The sequence below is a fragment of the Melanaphis sacchari genome, unplaced genomic scaffold (genome assembly GCF_002803265.2).
Source record: "Melanaphis sacchari strain LSU unplaced genomic scaffold, SCAv2.0 Contig21_pilon_pilon, whole genome shotgun sequence".
In the NCBI taxonomy this organism is placed as follows: domain Eukaryota; kingdom Metazoa; phylum Arthropoda; class Insecta; order Hemiptera; family Aphididae; genus Melanaphis; species Melanaphis sacchari.
This window is the reverse complement of record NW_020271096.1, coordinates 1,688,163-1,708,196: the sequence shown is the minus strand read 5'-3', so window position 1 is coordinate 1,708,196 and position 20,034 is coordinate 1,688,163. Positions and strand designations below refer to the sequence as shown.

The 20,034-nt window shown below is 27.2% G+C and overlaps 1 protein-coding gene and 1 long non-coding RNA gene across 2 annotated transcripts in view; both read right to left on the bottom strand.

The window, feature by feature from the left end:
* Window positions 1-3,650: 3,650 nt before the first annotated feature.
* LOC112594066 (probable G-protein coupled receptor No18) lies at window positions 3,651-5,002 on the bottom strand. The gene is given in 2 exon segments (XM_025338683.1): window positions 3,651-4,012; window positions 4,015-5,002. Coding segments are annotated over 2 exon segments (1,203 nt in total). The 5' UTR covers window positions 4,943-5,002; the 3' UTR covers window positions 3,651-3,737.
* A 15-nt stretch (window positions 5,003-5,017) lies between these two features.
* The window catches only part of LOC112594067, a 76,695-nt gene continuing 61,678 nt past the window's right edge, over window positions 5,018-20,034 (bottom strand). Inside the window, exon 4 of the long non-coding RNA XR_003114636.1 lies at window positions 5,018-5,104. This is a non-coding gene — a long non-coding RNA (uncharacterized LOC112594067). The remainder of the gene's footprint in view (window positions 5,105-20,034) is intronic.

The following is a 20,034-nucleotide window of genomic DNA, read 5'->3' as shown; positions in this document are numbered from 1 at the left end:
TTTGTATCACCATGCATTTGATGTTCGAAATAACATTTAAATCAGTATTCTATAGTATCTATAGTATAATAGGTTTTTACAGTGTATATACTAATGTAGATAGTAAAAAAAAAAATAAATATTTTTTATCGTATAGGAACTTAATGGCATTTAATCATTATGAAATAATTTATGAAATGGATGTACATAACGACTATATTATATTATATTAATTCTATTAGCTTTTTTTAAGCCAGGTTAGTTAGAAACCGGCCAAAGGGATATAGTTGAAAAATTTCAAAACATTAGGTAATGTGTTAACGACAGATCATAAATTAGACGCGACAATAAATAGTGTCTAGTGTTGAAAAAAAAAATCAAAAAAATCTGTACCTGAATTATCAACTTTAAATAACTTTATTAAAAAACAAAAATGTCATTGATTGTATGTACAACTAAAAATATGACTAAATTTGCATAATTTTTTTTTTCGAAATTGAGCTAGAAACAACTTTTGAATAAAATTATTTTACATAAAACACTATAAACATAGAATATAAATAAATTTGTACAAATTTAGCCTTATTTTTATAAAACAAAAAGACAACATTTTTTTAAATTTTTTTTATATTCATTATCATTTATATAATATGATAAAAATTACAAAGTGACATAAATCATAACTTGTATATAATGTATAATGTATAGAAATGTAAGTTTGTATTATACAAGGTATTACACACATGCTATAATACTGTATTTTACAAGGTATTACACACACGGTATAATACTGTATTTTACAAGATATTACACACATGGTATAATACTGTATTATACAAGGTATTAAACTTGTGGTATAAAATAATTTTACACAGATGATAAAAAAAAAAAAAAAAAAAAATTGAGGCGTTAAATTTAGTAATTATTGTCATAAATAATATTTTCATTATTTATTATTAACATTTATAATTGGGACATGTTAAATTTCCGTCGCGTTATCATTTTAAAAATATCCATAGCAGGTTAATTTTATTCTTATCGACTTAATCGAACTATATATTGTTATTGATGTTAATGTATATTTTTATATTTTAGATATTAATTTAATTAGTTATAATCACTTACCAGTATTCAATACTTAATTTCTTCTTGTGGTTTCTACTGCTTATTTGATTATTGGCTATTTTATATTTGTTTTGATATTCCAAATTAACCATTAGGTTTGACTTGAAAATAAGTAATCAGCAAATTTCGATTTAAACTTTTTAAGTAAGAAATAATTTTTTTATTCAATTTCTAATATATAAGTATTTAGTACTTACAAGGAGTAAAATGTGGAACTAAAAAATTAGTAGCTATATTACTGGCAGATAATATGATAATTTAAATCCTAATTTATTTTGAAACTGATTATTTGATATTTTAAGAATATAGTTAAGTATAAAATATGAATTGTAATTAAAATTTTTTAAATTTAAATCATTTCTAGTCACTAGGTATACGAATGTTTGGTACATTATAATTGGTAAATTTGGTCTAAAATAATTCTTGTATTATGTATTTTTTTTTTAATGTTTTCTGACCTTTAAGCCATTTTTCAATTAGCTAATTTTAAAATGATTCATATTTCATAGTTAACAATGGTTTTATAACCTGTGTGAAATTTCTGATAATCACTGGTATAATACGGTATTATAAAAAAAAAAATAATAATAATACTAATAAAATACAATATTTTAACATCTCTAATAATATATTTTATTGAATAAATATTTTTTTAAGCACATGATTTTATTATTATCTTGTATAGGTATAATAATGTAAACAATTAACAAACATTATTTCAACAAAACAAAATATACTCGTAATAATACTGTAGATATATATCGGTACGTATTCATTGTTGAACAATTATAAATAAATGAATAAAACAATTGTGTATTGTATTGTAGTATACTAGTATGAAGAGAAATATAATTTTTTTTTGTGCAGACGACCATATTCTTTTTTATCACGAACAAATTGAATATATTATTATAATAATAATTATGTACTTCGGAGAAAATAATAACATAATAAATTTCATTTTCTCAAAAACTCGACCCAATAAATAATTTAAAATATAATATATTATAGGTTAAGTTTTTCTATTTTTTTTTTTATTAGAAACCTATTGAAACAATAACGTTGCAGTTGTAACGATGTAGCTTTTTTAAAAAAAATTTCATAGTGTTCTGATATAAATATATTTTTGTGATAAGTATGTTTTTATAAATATGACGAAGCCAATTTTTATAAATATGACATAGATAAAGTGTTGTTTAGTTGGTTGACAATTCTATTCAAATATTGGTTTGAAATCGCGTTTAATCTAAACGTAATAATTCACAATACATAGATTTTCTATTTTAAATGCCATGCTAAACCTCTACATAAAACACAATTGATGTGTATTTCCCGTCATCAATTCAGTTTGGTGCTGATAATAGTATAATATTATTATAAATGTATACGTACCTATCATAATATTATATTTATGGTATTTGATGTTAAGAACGAGACACTGTTCGCTCAGATATGATAAATTTTATGCTTTCTTTACCGCCCGCTTAACTACAATCGATATTTTTGGAAACACTTAGGGGTACTATTTCAAAAAATATACATATTCAATTTAAGTTATAGATTATTTAGTTACGGCGCTCAAATGAAATGTTATATTATACGGAACTAACCAAAGTTCACCTCCAAGAACAATAGTTATATTAATATGTGTTTAGTAAAAACATTAGTTATTTATAAATGCTAATTTATAGTTTCAGCAGGATTCATTATTATCTGTGGTTAAGGGTTGTATTTTTTTTCACACATGATTATTCAAAACATGAACACATAATATAAAATATTTCATAATTGTACAAAAAAAAAATATAAATTAAAAAAAAATAAATATCAAATTTTTATTTAATGCGACCTTCTTACTTTCTGATGGCATTCATTATTCAACGGTTTTAAACATTTTTAAATATTTCGTAACTCAAAAATGTAATAGTAAAACTGTTATGGGAAAATACGCAATCCTTGAAGTGCTATATTGCGGGAACGCGGACGAAAAGAGAAACGATTTTTGAGCGAAATGTACAACAACGCCTATATTTATATTTTGTAAAACGGAATCTCAAAAGTAAAAATACCTAAATTATACAAAAAGTAACTCGATGGTCTCACATCAAAAACAACGCGGTTGTTTATAGTTTATACTCCGCACGTCCAGTCGAACGTACCTTAAATGCAGGTACATCGGCAACGCGGAATGCCAGTAGTGACGATGACGTATCGTCATTTTCACGAACAACGACGACGAAACAAAACAATTTATAAAAACCGATTACAAAACACAACGATAAAATATTATTATGTACACCCGTGCACACATCCACCACACATAAAATATATTTAAACAAACGTTGACACGCTCGCTCGTGTCGTGCAATACAATATTCTAAAACCACAGGGAAACGGATCGATCGAACCGTTTCCGGCCTAGCACGGTGGTTCGCTTCCGACTACGGCGGCCCCCGAAGTAAAAAACACCGTTTCCCGGGAACGCTTTTGGCCGGAGTAGCCCGAGGACCGCGAAAACGTGATTACGTAACCGGTGGAGGTGATGGCGGTTGAGCAGGACGCGATCGGTAAACCGCTGCGGGGGAGGTATCGGGACGGCGCACCGCCCCCGAGGGCCGCCGCGGCGCGTCGGTTCAGCGGCGGTGCTGCTGTCGCAAGTGTTGGTGGTTGTGTTGGCCGTCCATGTGCAGGATCTTCTTGAACGACCGCCGGAAGTCCATGTTGCACCGGGTGTAGATGATCGGGTTGACGGTGGAGTTGAGGTAGCCGAGCCACGTGACCACGTTGACGAGCACCTTGGACGGCGGACAGCACGACTTGCAGAACGGGAAGAACAGGTAGATGACGAAGAACGGCAGCCAGCTGACGACGAACACGCCATGATGACGCCCCAGCGTCTTGGCCGCTTGCGTTCCTTGGACAGCGAGATGCGCTGCTTGTGCTCCAGCAGCTGGTCGACGTGCTTGCCCACGGACGGCGTCGCCCGCACGGCCGCCGACGCGCCCCGGCCCGTCCGCTGCTTGTCGCCGCCGCCGCTGCCGCCCGTGCCGTTGGTGGCCGCGTCCACCTCGTCGCTGCTGCTCGCCGAGTCGGCGGTGGCCGCGTCCGCGATCATCTTGGCGTTGCCGCTGCCGCTGCCGCCGTCCGCGTCCACGTCCCCGTCCTTCGGCTTGCCCGTCTTGGCGGCGGCCTCCTTCGAGCGCCGCGGCCGGTTGTCCTGCGACACGGCCACCTGTTGCTTGGCCCGGCGCCTCAGCCGCCGCCTGGTGGCCACGTATATCCTCAGGTACGTGATGCTCATCACCACCAGCGGTATGTAAAACGATCCCATCGACGAGTACACCACGTAACCGGGGTGCGTGGTGAGCGCGCACGGCGTGCTCTCGTCGAACACGTCCGGCCAGTCGTTCCAGCCGATCAGCGGCGGCGAGCTGATCACCGCGCTGGCGATCCACACCAGCGCCACCGTCCACATGACCCGGGACACGGTGCGCTTCTGCGCGTACGCTATCGGCTGCGTGATGGCCCGGTACCTGTCCAGCGCTATGGCGCACAGGTTCAGTATGGACGCGGTGCAGCACAGCACGTCGCACGTCAGCCACAGCTTGCACACGACGCCGCCGAACAGCCACACGCCCGTCACGTTGTACACGACGTTCAGCGGCAGCACGCCGATGGCCACGGTCAGGTCGGCCACGGCCAGCGACACGATGAATATGTTCGGCACGGACCGGAGCGGCGGGTACTGCACCACGCTCATGATGACCAGTATGTTGCCGAACACGGTGACCACGATCAGCGCCGTGGTCACCGCGATCACCGCGATCACCGTCACCATGGCGGCCGGCCCGGACTGTGTGCCGTTGTTGCCGGCCGTCCCGCAGCCGTCCGCGGCCGCCGCGGCGGCCACGTCCATCGCCGCCGTCGCGGCCACCGCCGCCGCCGACGTTTTGTTGAACATCGAATCTGTCGTCGTCGTCGCCGCCGCCACCGCTGATTTCTGTAACATAACAACACAAACTTCATCAATAATCGTGTCGAATTTTTTAATTTCTTTTTTAATTTTTTTTTAACACCGCTATTCGGGCGTATTTTATTATGCGCGCGTAAGTCGCAGATCTGGTACGACGTTTCGTATAGACCTGCACCGCCGTGTAAATTGCTACGTAAATATTTTATTTTTTATTCGCACTCGAATCCCGTCTCCGTACTAAGGATGTATTTTTGACTCCCGTCGACAGACCTAGGTACTAGATATCTTATTTTTTTAATGTGTACCTGTATATCAGCTAACGAACGGTTTTATCGTGTTTTAATTATATTTTGTTTTGAATCCTACAACATTGTCAGATCGCGTACGAGGCGATTTAGAAAACGGGGCTGTTAATTACCCTGGTAGGATAGAAGCTCGGACACCGTATAAATCACTCGCGAATAAGTTTATACGTCTTGAAAAGTATCAGTTGCGTTTCAGTATTAACATTCGTCGCACTCGAGCCACGATCAAATACGTACTTGTTGTATTTGATCAGTGAAAGTCCTGGAATATCACTCATCTTTAACTCGTTTTGCCGACTGATAATGAAAACCGTATCCCGGGACAAAATGTACGTACATTTCAATAATATCCTATCCGCAATATAATATTATGTAAATGTGACCTTTTTTGTGTGTATAGTTTACCGGCTCTGTACGTATTAATATTATGTTTGATCATAAATTGTTGGCTCGTTGTTATAATTTATTTTATACTTTTGAGTAAAAAGGTCTATGCTTGATACCCGCAGCGTGTACAGGTAGTAAAGTATGAGTCAGATAAACAAGAGAGAACAAGGGTTCTCATAATTATTTTGTCGAAATAGTATAATATATTATGTATTATGTATAAACATTAAACAAACTAACAATTGTCGAAAAACATTTTCAAATTTATGTAACGTTATTATAGTTTAATATTTTTCTTAAGTCAATTTTATAATGACAAGACGTGTAGATGTCATTCTTAACCGAAACTATAATTATTAGTAGTTTGGCTACAAGTCTTACTGATAGTCTAACATTGCCATAGCATTAGCACTGTGCGATAATGTACGTATTGTGATTATTGTAGTCATTTACAATAAAAGCAGTTTGAATATTTTGTTTTTGATATTCTTCTCACGTTTAAATTGTATACTAAACGCTTGGAATTGGTTTGAAAAGTAACTAATATGATTTTTTACGAATTAAAAAAATTTGTTTTAAATTTATATATTTTACTTCTGCGATTTAAATATTCCAGTACATATGTTACTTTAATAATATAAAATACATGCGATACGGTTATTATATTTCCATTTGTATTGACTGCTATAAGGTCATAAAAATACATTTAAGATAAATATTTATGTATGAAACGTTAAATTAAATACGATTCCTATAATATTTTTTTTTTACACTTTATACGGCGTGGCTGTAATATTTGTATAAACGATTAAAACAATTTATTTAACTAAAATTGTAATAATTTGTATGATATTTTTGCACAAATAAAAACCTCAGATAAAAAAATTTGAACTCAAATATTACAAAATATTATATATTTTTAACTATTAGATGTTATGTAATTTATATTATTTCACTATATCATATTAAAAAAAAAGAAAAATATTATATAGATTTATAATATTGCAAAAAACCTAACTACCTACTTACCTACCTACATATTTTGTTTACAATCCTATTAAAACAAATTTTGTTAACTAATAATATTTAGCAGAGATAAACTTAATTAATATTTGAACCAATTTAAATTTGTTTACGCGTAACTCCTTCCGTCTTTGGAGTTTAATACTAATATAAATGACCTTATATGATTTCTTATTTAATTGCAACAATTTGACTTTAATTCCTGTACCATCCTGTTTATGTCCTTAAAATAATAAACTTAGTAACTTGTAATTATCTGTATAATCATATAACTTAAATTGGTAGTACTTAGTATTCTACTGTTTGAATATAGAGCGCCAAAACTTGAAGTAATTATCCAATCAACGTGAAAATAAAATCGGGAGTCATCCAATTATCGAAAATACTCTATGTGTGTAACCAGCATGCAAATTGAAATGGTTTCAAAGGGCGTTCACCGCTTTGCGTAGATTTATATAACCCATGAATTGATACATTACATTTAAAGAGCTCAGCTTTTGCCTCTCATGATCTTTAATGTTAGTGACGCTAAGAAATTAAATTTCGAAATTTAATTAGTGATTGATATCGTTATATTTTTATTTTCATGAATAGTGGTTACATATATGAATATTGCAATTAATTTTACTCGCTTTATTTAATTTTAGTGGTTCCAATAATAGGATTTTACGATATATAACCGACATTATTCATATTTTACATAGACTTAGGGTAAACTGAAATAGTTTGTTATATTTTCGAAATTTTTTTCAAATGATTCGATATGGAATGGCTTATATAATTGGTTAGTATAATATCTTATAATCAATCAAATATTTACTATAATTTCTTCTTCTTAAATTTATTCAAAGTTAATTGAAATTTTTGATTTCACACATTGAGAATACGTTTTAATAATTTATCACGTGCGTTTGTGATATTATTTGAATAATTATAGTATGCATATGTAGCGCTCGTTGAGTAAGCGATCGTGTCATAAAAATATCACTGAGAATTGAAATGAAAAATTATTGTACTTGGAAACAAGTTAATAGTTAGTTTATAAACATTAGTAACAAACTGAATAAATATTTTTTTTTTTTTATTATTTATAATTTATTTAAGTCATTTGTATGAAAGTTATGACTGCAATTGTTATTTTCCAAGAAACTTAAAATTTTGTGTAGTTGTTTAAAAAAAAAAAAAAAGTAATTTAAAACAAATGTTAAACTTGTATTTTAATTAAAGTTGTTGCACATAGATTTAAAGTGTAAATCAAAATGCATGTTTTGTATGGTTATGCGAAATAGTTTTTAAGATATTTCAAATTATAATTATCTATATTTTTCTACTATAAAAAAATTTTAGATTTTCCAAAAAAAATGATTAATTATAATATACTATCATAGTATGATTAACTATGATAATTTTTTTCTTTTTTTTTCACTCATACATAAGAGTGTAACATTTTATAAAAAATGAGAGATAAATAACCAATATTTTAAAATAGATACTATTAAAAACCTTTTTACTCTTAGAATCATTTAATATTGACTTTTAAATTTTACAGCATCACTGAATTGTGAAACCAAATGGAATGTATGACAATTGCGTCTAACAGTTTTAGGAAATTGATTTATTTTTTATGTTGAATTACGTACAACTATAAAAATTGAATCATTAAGCTGATATTCAATAAATTGTAAATATCATGTTATAACTATATTACTAATTTTTTTGATTTAAAAGTTTCGTTTACGGTATATATAAAATGACTGATTACAATGGACTGTCGTCTGATGGTTAGTCGATAAATCGTACACGGCTCGGTGACGCAGATAACAAAAAGTAAGTAGCAAAAATAACTTTACCTAATCTATACAGTATAATCCAACAAAAGTCTTTATAAATCCACCACTTAAGAGATTCATTTTCAATTGAATGTCACTTTAAAAAGTATGTCGTACAATTTATACAATATTATTGATGTTGCGTGTGACATAAATTAAAATGAGGATCTTATTAATTCAAATGATAACTGACCACTTAATTTTGAAACAATTGAAATATGTCTAATTTTCAAAAAAAAAAAAAAAATCAATAGAAATTATATTCTTAAGTTTTGTAAAAATTTGGTACTTAGAAACTATGTTTTGAGCTTAACGACTAGTCTATTATAATCATTGTTATAATTTTAAAATTTACCTGTAGTAGATGTTTGAATTTTGTATTTTACTCTATTCAAATCCTTATGCGAATATATAGCTCTTTTATTCCAAACAAATGAAAAAAGTTTAAGTTTGTTATAAACCAAGTTGAAACAGACGTTTTAAGTATAAAAGTTCGCTATTTATTACAAATTTACTGATATTTATATAAAGCGTTTGTAATACAAACACACACACACATATAAATATATAAACATATAACTTTATATATATATAAATAACTGTTAAAACTAATGGTTGTGAGGATGATTGTAGATTTTTGCAGTGAATCCTAATGGATTAGTTTTGATTTAATGACCACTGGGGCTAAAGTACAAAAACTTATTTTGTTACATTAAATATATAAGTACAGATATTTGTATTAAAGTTCTCAGTCTTCCAGTTGTGAAAATAAATAACAGGGCTACTTGGAATAATGTAAAATTTCTTAGAATCCTCCAATACACACAAAAAAAAATATATTAAAACAAAAAAAAAAAAACACTCTCAAGTATGACAATATATAACAAATTAACTGTCTACAGTACACACTTTGTCACATTTAAATTCCGTAATTATTCAGAGTTAACTATTTAAAATGAAAGACAAAACATTTATTTTAATGCAAATGTATAGTAATTAGTTATTTACTTATTTGAAAAGTGTTAATTGATAAATTGTGCATCTAAGTTTAAATTCGAATAACGCTTTAAAAAACTTTCATTCTCATTATATTCTTTATAAATGTTCCAGATAGCATAATAACTAACTAGGTAATCTTATTAAATTATGTTTGAAAAGATAAAACTATTTTTGGTAAATAAAATTATAATGGAAACTATGCTACAGTATTTTATTTTCGGTGGAGACTAAGATGCAAAGTATGAACTCTGCAACTATGTTATTGTCTTCAAGGACGCACGTACGTACTTGGTTTGATGTGATCAGTTCGTTTGAATAAAATAAGTGCACATATAGGTAACGTATAATATGATGATGGCTATTGTTGATTTGCGGTTTTGAAGTAAACTGTATCCATTTGAATATCAGCTTAGCATTATATTATAATCATTCACCGACATAAAGTATAGTATAAATTTAATTTAAAGTAAAACCATCGCAAATTGATGATTTCAATGCCACGATAATGCACTTTTTATGTCGGTGAACCATTAAATCAAGTTGCATTTGGATCCATTTAGATTTCGATTCGACTTATTCAACTCTAATAATTTTGGTAATTTGCTAAAAATGTAAGTATACCGCAATAATATGGTTAAATTATTTTCTGAATATAGAATAAATGAATTTAGAGTAACTTATTATTTAAAAAAATAAGGGAGATTTTAAAGTGAAAAATATTTGAAAAGGATACTAATTATGAGAGTTCATTAGTTTACGTACTTTGCATTTTGGTAATTTCTGAGTAAGGTAATGTGTATAAATTTAATGAGGAACGCAATTTTTTAGTAAAGCTGTTTTAATAATACTATTTATTCTCTGTTTTTAAATGGATGATTTTCAATAAATTTGAATAATTAAAATAGGTTTTACTTAATACACAATAAAAATTTATTTAAATATCTGAATTTATTGCTTATTTCAAAGAGCTTAAGATTTATTTACGTTTTTTTTTATAGTTTTGTATCTTTGCATACCAACATTTAAATTATTATATTTTTGCTACCTATCCATTCTTGTTATCATTTTCTAAGCTTTTACTTTTCTGAATGACAGCAATAGTTTTTAATTTCATATTTGAAGCAGAATAGTTTTTAAAATGTTTCGATTCATAAATAAAAATTCGAACGAGCAGTTAAGCAGTTAATTAGTTGAAAGTATTTTTGCGTTTTGTGTAATAGAGTAGTACTACAAAGATACTCCAAAAAATATTGATCTACTTCTCTGCTTATTCAAACCTTGAATACTTATAACTTATAAGTTTAATAAAATAATTTAACGTGATATCTGATGTATTTTAATTTTTTTTTATCGATAAAATAATACACCAAATTTTAGGCCATATTGTAATAAGTGATTATCATTGTTAAAAATTATTATTAAAAACTATTTTATACATAACCAGCATTTCATTAATTTAAATTTGAAATTTTCAGTCGTTACAAGTCATGTTATATTCAATATAATTACTTCATCTTATAACTTATATTCACTCAATTATGTAGTACTTTGATGTATTTTAAGTAACCATACTTCTAAAATACCCGATAATTGTACTTATAACACTAATGTATCTGTATAATTTACCTTTCTATAGATAATATTGGTCTATAAATCAATATATTGATTATAGTTTTATTATTTAAATGAATTATACGATTATTATAAAGGATTGATTAAATAAAAAAAAAAGTACTGAACTTAAGTTCCATACTCGATATTAGATAAAGTTATTACTGAAAGTATACTACTATATTCAATAATGAACAATGCTATATATTAATCTAAATTAAAATTTTTATATTAATTTAAAAATATATACTTGAATGGAAGTGATTTAAATAAATTTTAGTATAAGCAATTATACAACATTAAAACATATTTAATAACCTAAATAACTTATAATTTTGATTTATCGATTTTTTTTGTATTTTCAATATACGGCGGGTTCTTAAAATTATGAATAATAATCATGAATTTTCTAATTTATATACCTATACGTATAGAACATTAATATAATTTAATATAACTTTAAAATATATTATCATACAGTTAAATATATGTAATCTACGCTAAACCAATACGTAATTTTCCTTTTGTAAACTTTCTTTAGTAATAAAATATGATTAGGTATTACAGGTAATGTAATCAGTTATTTTTGATTATTAAAATAATAAATATGATCAACGTATGATACGTTTATTTTCAGGAATTCATTTTATTTGATATCAATATTGAACTTTAACATTAATTGATGGTACTGTTCAAACGTATACGCAGGAAGATAAATTGCCATTAATAATTTTAGCAGCTTGAAATGGTTCATTTAAATTAATGTTGATCTATGTGGCAGATAAATCAGCAACCATCATTGTGAATTTTTCAGTGTTATTTTATAACGAGAGTGATACTAGGGTTTGAAAAAAAAATCATCCATATAGTATTTTCGTTTAAATATTCAGGTAGTTTTTCGTTTCTGGAAGTCGAGGTTAAAGGAAGATGCACAATGAACATATAATTTCCTCTTGTACAGCACCGCCGGGGTTTGCATATTCTGTTAAGAACTTTAGCAATTAGAAATATTTCAGAAACACAGTCGATCAATCAACGATTAATGTTGGATTTTCTGATATAAAAATGTATACTGCGAGCCTCTTCATAATTTGCCCACGGCAAGAATTGAGAGAAAGAGAGAGAAGGACGGAGACAGACAACCGACCATAACTTGATTGATTCCGAATTTAAACTCTATATTATGTAATAAATAATTCACATATAACAAACTAATGATCGTACATATTACATATATTAGGTATTTTATACGTATATAAATTAAATAATATTCATTGAATTTTTGATTTATATATTTGTTAATATGTTTAAAATTATTGTTGAACTTAATATTATTGAATTCCAAGTGGTCAATATGTGTAACTGCAACCGTTCTCAGATTCAAATAACTTGTGAATGGAATTCCGATCCTTCTTTTATCTAGTATTGCTAACAATATAAATTCCAATATTTATGGTTTTTCGAGGATAAACTGAAATATTTTTAAACAATGAGTAATTGATGAACAATAATCTGTAATTAATAATGATCTCTGTAAAAAATAGTTCAATACTATCAAGCATAACAGGCTAATAAAATATTTTCAAGGATACTTTTTAAGACAACGTAATGACGTTCAGATGTGTTATTTTATATACCTTTATTACGGAGTTTATAAATCTATTTTGTAATTCTCATATCTTTGCATTGATATTATAATATCTAAATAATCGATTATCGCTCGAAATTATTGTCAATGTGGCGCTACTGATTATTTTGGAGTGCCCATAGATTACTTTGACGTATGGTGTGCTATATAAGACGAACTTGGTAACGTTAAAATAGCTTTCTTTTGTCAAATATAAGTACCTATCTAATGTATCAAGTTGTAAAATAAAAGACAACTACGACGTAGAGAATTCTATTGATATATGTTCTTCTTATAAGCCCTAATATAAAGTTTTCAACAAGCAGAATAAAATAATATAAACTCTAAAAATAATTGATTAAAATTTTCGGTTTTTTTTTTCTTTAGGTAGAAACAAACTAGTTTTATTATTAAAATAATAATAATAATAATAATAATAATATTTTATTTTAATTTTTTGTTCAAAATATTATATTTTATGTTCACAGCCAAATGTATTTTACCTCAGTTAAAATTGTACTTTATTTCTTATAATTATCTAATTATTTTAACAAAATAATATATTGTGAAGTTAATGTTTATTACCTAATCTTAAAAATATATAAATAATACCACATAAAAGACTACTATTAGAGCTTACTAAGACGTCTTCTTAGTATTATTATGTTGAAATTGTAACGCTACAAATCTTCTATTTGTGTAACTTATTTCTCTCGTTTTAACTACTATTCATATTTCTACTTTATAATTTGATTTGCAATTCTGGCTATTACGCTTTAAGAAATATCTATAAATAACTTCTTGAAAGTTTTAATACCTGAATATCAAATTATTTTAAAGCCATAAACATCATAGTAGATGTACGTAAGTTATTCACTTTAAATCTTAAAAATGTAATCAAAATGAAATAAATTACTTTTTACTTGTTTTGCATTATTGTGTTATTTGTAATCGAATAACAACTTTAAGGATACGGAACAAAAATATACGCTTATGGCTCAAGTTGTCACAATATGTACTTCTATTTGTCGATACTGATAACTTTCATGACGTTGAGTAACACTTGTACATAAGCCTCTTATTATATTATATAATTTGATTTAATATATGCTGTCCTCAAACTGAGTAAAATCATATTTTAGAAAGAAAAATAGCATTTATACGTGTATAAAATGAATTAAATGAAATACAATATTATATGCGTTTTTTTAGTCAAAATATATTATATACATAAAATTAATTAGCAATTGTGTTCATAATAGGTACATGATAACGTTTATGATAATAATTAATTTTCAATTTTTGCAGTTCATTAATTAAGTGTTGTTGAATATATTATTTTGATAAGTTAACATAAAATATACTTATAAAAAAAATACAAAATTCAATAATAATCGAAATTATGTATGAGATTACAACATACGCCAGATACCATAGTTATAATTTTAAATTTCTGTTTATTTGAATCCCTTCAGTGAAATCGGATACTGACGAACAAGAAATATCTGGAATCCAGGATAAGTTACAGAACCGTGTCTGAAATTTGCAGTCAAATCGTTAACATCAGAATAATTTATAACATGTTGATGATAAAACTTATAAACTTATTGTCTAAAAATTGCTTATTAATGTTTTATAGATTTTGGTAATTTCACCAAAGATTTAACTGTTTGTTTCATTTAAAATAAAAACATTATAGTACTGTAGGTATTCTATTATACTTATGTGTACAATACGAAATATGTATTTATCATAAGTTAATAAAACTGCTCGCGTAAAAAATGTTAATTTAAATTATTTTAAAATCAAATTTGAAATACAAGTTATCTAAAAAGAATACATATTGAGCAAATAAAATAAAAAATTAGAACAGACAGTTACTAATAGCATACAATTAGATCAATTTAAAAATATACATTTTAAATATTGTATTTGTAATTTATTTATAATTCGTATTTATAAATGGAACTGATTAATAGATTAATATTGGTGAGTTTATACTCTTGTTATTCTTTACGAAGATTTAAGTTTAAATTTTAGACTTATTTGTATTTTTTTTTTATGTAATAGGTATTAATATACGTTTTCTTCTTGAAGTATAAGGTAAACAGATGATGGCAAAACTATTTTGCATTAAGAGGCCTACGTTTAATTTATTTTGTCGTAATTCGAATCCAAGAAAGGACGCCATACCCTCTATTGTTGTCTTTGTCTTAAAATTTTCCATTCAGTACAGTTAATTGGAAAATGATGTAATTCACTCTAATATTAAGCCTGATAACACAAAACAAGTTTTGTTGAATTCAAATTGAATATATTTTGTACGTTTATGGGACGGTGACAATTTTCTTAAATGTGACTCTTAAGTATATTTAGGACTAATAGAATCTCAATTGTCAAATTTCAATAAGTTCATTTTTGGCTGAATAACCCACGTAATATAGTTATGTATTAGTTCTTCCTTAAGCTAGTTGACTAGTATATTGTTATTAGTTGTTGTTATAATAATAATAATAATAATAATAATAATAATAATAGTATTTATGTATCTTATTGTTATTGTTATCAGACATATACAAATGCTGAATTATAAGTTTAATCTAAGTTGATGCTTTTGTAAAAATGAAGTTTAGAGAGCATTGATATTAATTTAACGTTATATTCATATTCTATGATTACATTTATTTTTATAATAATAGTAAATACTGAGTGAAAATAAGTTTTTACAATATTAAATGAAATAGAATAGTTTAAAATTTATATTATAAAATTATGTTATTTGCCACTGCAATTACGCAATTTTTATCGATATTTAAATTATATATATAATATGTATATTTTTTTTTTTATAACCACCTTCATTATTATTATGTTTAATATATATACATATTTATGTTTATAATGATTAATGAGTCTTATTCACATTTGAGATGCTAAATATGAATGTGTCTAATTTCTAATAATTCTTAATAATAAAAATTAAATAGTTAAATTATATTAAATGTATTATCAAGTATCATATATGATGTATATAATACAGGTATTATTTATTTTTAGTGAACATTTAGACTATAAAATGTTTTGTTATATAATTGAAAAATTGTACCTATATAAAGAAGTGAAAAATAAATACAAACGATTTGTCTGAACAATCACGATGAGAAATTCAATTTGATATATTCGAATACCAATATTAGTCTATTTGTCTATAACTATTTCAAGAACATTTCACATAGTATTCTATTAATCATATATTCAATACAATTTATTGCACATCAGCGTTTGAAAAGTGAAACATTACTTAACCCTTGTTTAATTTAATATAATTGATTTTAAATTTCATTTATTAATTGGAATAATTTCGTACTATCTATTTTTAGTGAAAATAAATTTCTAACATTAAATGTAATATATTAGATTTTGATAAAAATTTGTTAATTTTTTGTACACATTTACGTAAAAATTACATGTTGAAAATGAATTAAATCAAATTTAAAGTATCAAGGAAGGTTTGGCTTTAAAGTTGAGAATAAAAATATCGAACTCAAGAATTTACTAAATATTCATATTTCTTATCCTATTTGATTGATTATTATAAAATTTAAAAAATTGAATTATAATAATAATAATAACAAAAAAAAAATTTAGATACTGCATGCTAATGAATAGAAAAGTTTATTTTTAATTATTATATAGCAATGATGACTATTAGTACATTTTTGATGTTGTAACCATATGATATATCAGTGGCTTAACTAGGATTTTTTTTTTTTTTTTTTTTTGGAGGGGGGGTTCCTAAAAAAATTACAATAGATCATTAGATAAAAAAAAGCTTAGCCCAATAATATATTTTTATTTTGGAGGGGTTTCAGCCCCCTCAACCCCCTCCACCATAGCTTCGTCACTGATATATTAAATATTATCAGTAACGCGTATAAAATATTCAATAAATGCTTCTTTTTTTTGGCGTTTTATTTAAATAGATTGTGACGTAGTCAAATAAAATTAAGTGCTCAATATTTTAACGAGTTTTATTAAAATCCCTAAAAGAAAAAAAAAGTCAAATTATCCAAATAAGTTCATTGTATTCTGGAAATTGATTATCGTGAGCACCCGCATAGGTTTGCGGTGTCATCGGTGGTACCCACCACTCATCAATTACAAGAAGAGTTTCGAATGACACTTACCCAACTATATTACATTATTGCATACTCAAACTAGCGCTATCGTCGTAATATGGATAAACGTAACGTTGCACGTAATAATATAGCGTTTGAGTTATATTTTTTTATTAAATATATTTATTTTAAATACTAAAAAAAAAATACCTTAGTCATTTGTCGTTGACACTAATTCAGTTTACTAATACACTATTATCTTCTGTATCAGCTATCTAAAACCTCATATACTAATATTACTTGACACTTTTTCTGGTTTCACTCAATTTATTTTGCTGAAATTATTAATTACGTATTTCCCAATATTATGATATTACCTGTACTGTAAATAAGAAATATTTCATTAATGGAGTGCTTACTTAGTTTGATTACAAAGCCTTTAATCGATAAATTGGTGTATTTCGTAAAACAATTGAGCTTTTTTACTAAACGAAAAACTGTTGTAGCTTAAAAATATCTTGTTAATTTCCTTCAATAATATATAATAAATATATTTTACCATCTATATAAAATATCATAATATTATAGCTTAAGAAATTATTTGTTTCGTTTGTTTAGCATGTATATTCGATTTTTTTACGTAAAATTGTATTTGTTTCATGAGTTTTATTCTCGCCGTTTGAAACAAGTATAGAAATTAATTTTTAATTTATTGAAAAAACAAGACTGATACAACAAATCTGTTTTACTACGTACAAAAAATAAATTAATATTATTTTGTATTATGTAATATATAATTTTATTCTAATATTATCGAAAGTATTTTAATTTTAACTTTTTTTTTTTATTATTTTACAATAAGGTACTCCTAGATTTCGCTATAATCGAAAGTATTAAAAATGATCATTCCTCAACCATTAAAAAATATTGAACTTTAGTATTTATATAAAAAAAAATGAAGATTTTCATCAAGTAAACTTAGACTATTGATAAGTTATTACAACAAGAAGGAAATTGATACTGAAGATCAAAAATAAATGCAATACTGTAAAATCTCAACATTCAACAATTTTATATATAAAACATTTTCCATTTCACTATTTCTAATAACTTTTACTATAATATAATATTATGGGTAAACATGATATTTAAAGTTTAAATTTTAAACAAAAAAAATATCTATATTCGTTTAGAGTTATGAAAAAAAAAAAAAAAAAATGATTTTTGACAATTGAGGATATGCCTATAATAACAATTTTACGAGATGTAATAATTAGTATTGAAATAAGACCAAAAATTATTGAAATTTAATATTGAACCAATCAGGTAGTTTGATGTTGAAAATACGGGTATAAATATATATAATTACTCTCATTTATCTTAAATCTACTGTATATTATTATGTTTTAAAGGTTATTATTTTTAACTGTTACTATTAAAAATAAATAGGATGGTATGTAAAATGGTTATTTTCTTATATATAGAAAACGATTAAATTACAAAGAGCTCAAATTCGTGTTTTATGTTATTTGATAATAAGAAATGGTTATTTTTTAATTTCCGGACCAATCTTCACTATAAATAATTTGAATTTTCTAACAACCATTTATTATAATGAAATCAAGAAATCTAGAGATGTTCAAAACATAATACCTATATTTTTCAGTATTCTCCAAAGATTTTATTTCATTTAATGTTACTTAGAAGGTAGGTAATTTTAATCTTTGCTACGACTATGAATGTTGGCGGTATAACAAGACGAAGACACAAGTTTCTGATAATATTATAATAGATTTTATTAATTTTATAAAATATCTGTGGTATTTAAAAAACCATTTTTTTAGTCAATACATTAAAAAAAAAAAAAAAAAAATCCAATACCTAAATTATTGTGATTAATGAAATATTTTTCATTTCTGGGTGAAATATTTTTATTTTTATTAAAATAATTCCACCATATTTATGCACTAGTTTTTATATATTATTTGATATGTTTAGCAATTTTAAATTAACATAATATATTATATAATTTATTTCATAGACTTGGTACATTATTGTGTACCAACAGTTTTTAAGAAATTTTAAGTCAAAACGGTTAGTTACTGATTGAAAATAATTTTAAGCCTTTTAAAGAAACTATGATTATAACTGCAAGTATAAAATAAATACAAATAGACCAAAAGTTAAAATAGAAATTATGTAGGTATTTGTTTATATCAACGAGAAAAAGTTTGAAATTGCTAGAAGTTTGTTAAAGTTTTTGTATCTGTTCAATTTTAAGTTAATCACAAAAACAAAAAACTTATTTTACTTCGGCCTTGTTTAATTTGTTGATTTTTCAATATGCTACATTTGAAGTTTAAATTATTAGAGTTTGTGTCAACTTTTCATATACAATAATAAATACTATCTTTTATTGGTTTCAAATTTTTGATGAATTAATTATATAAAACTCTGAACAAATTAAACATAATATATTTATGTCTAAAACAAAAAATCCACTGAAAAATCATCTTTGATCAGAATTATTTTTCGTATGCAATAATATTTTATCATTGAACTCAAATTGTAAACATAAATTATAGTGGCAACAATTATAACGATGTACACTTGTAATATTTAATACAGTAGGGCAGATAAATTCTCTCCCCCTTTTCTATTCATTCCTGATGTATTCAAAATATGGTAAATCCATGTTCACTTGATCCAATGCTTATTAGATATTAAATAATTTAAATATGTTTTTTTTTTTTTTTTTTTTATTAAAAAAATTAATTCCTCAATCTTTAGTTTTTAAAAAAAAAAAAACTATATTTTAAAATTTAGAATACAACTATTGACAAGAAGAATTAATTATAAATATAGTTTTATAACTTATAATAAGTTTATAACATTAAACTTTTATCACAGCATATAACAATTATAATCGAGTAAAATTGCATATTCAAAACGTTGTTAAATGCGATTTTATTTTAAGTAAACCTATAAACATATTAAAACTAAACTAATTGTATTTAAATACGTAATTTCAAAGTAAAATACAAAAAAACAATTATCA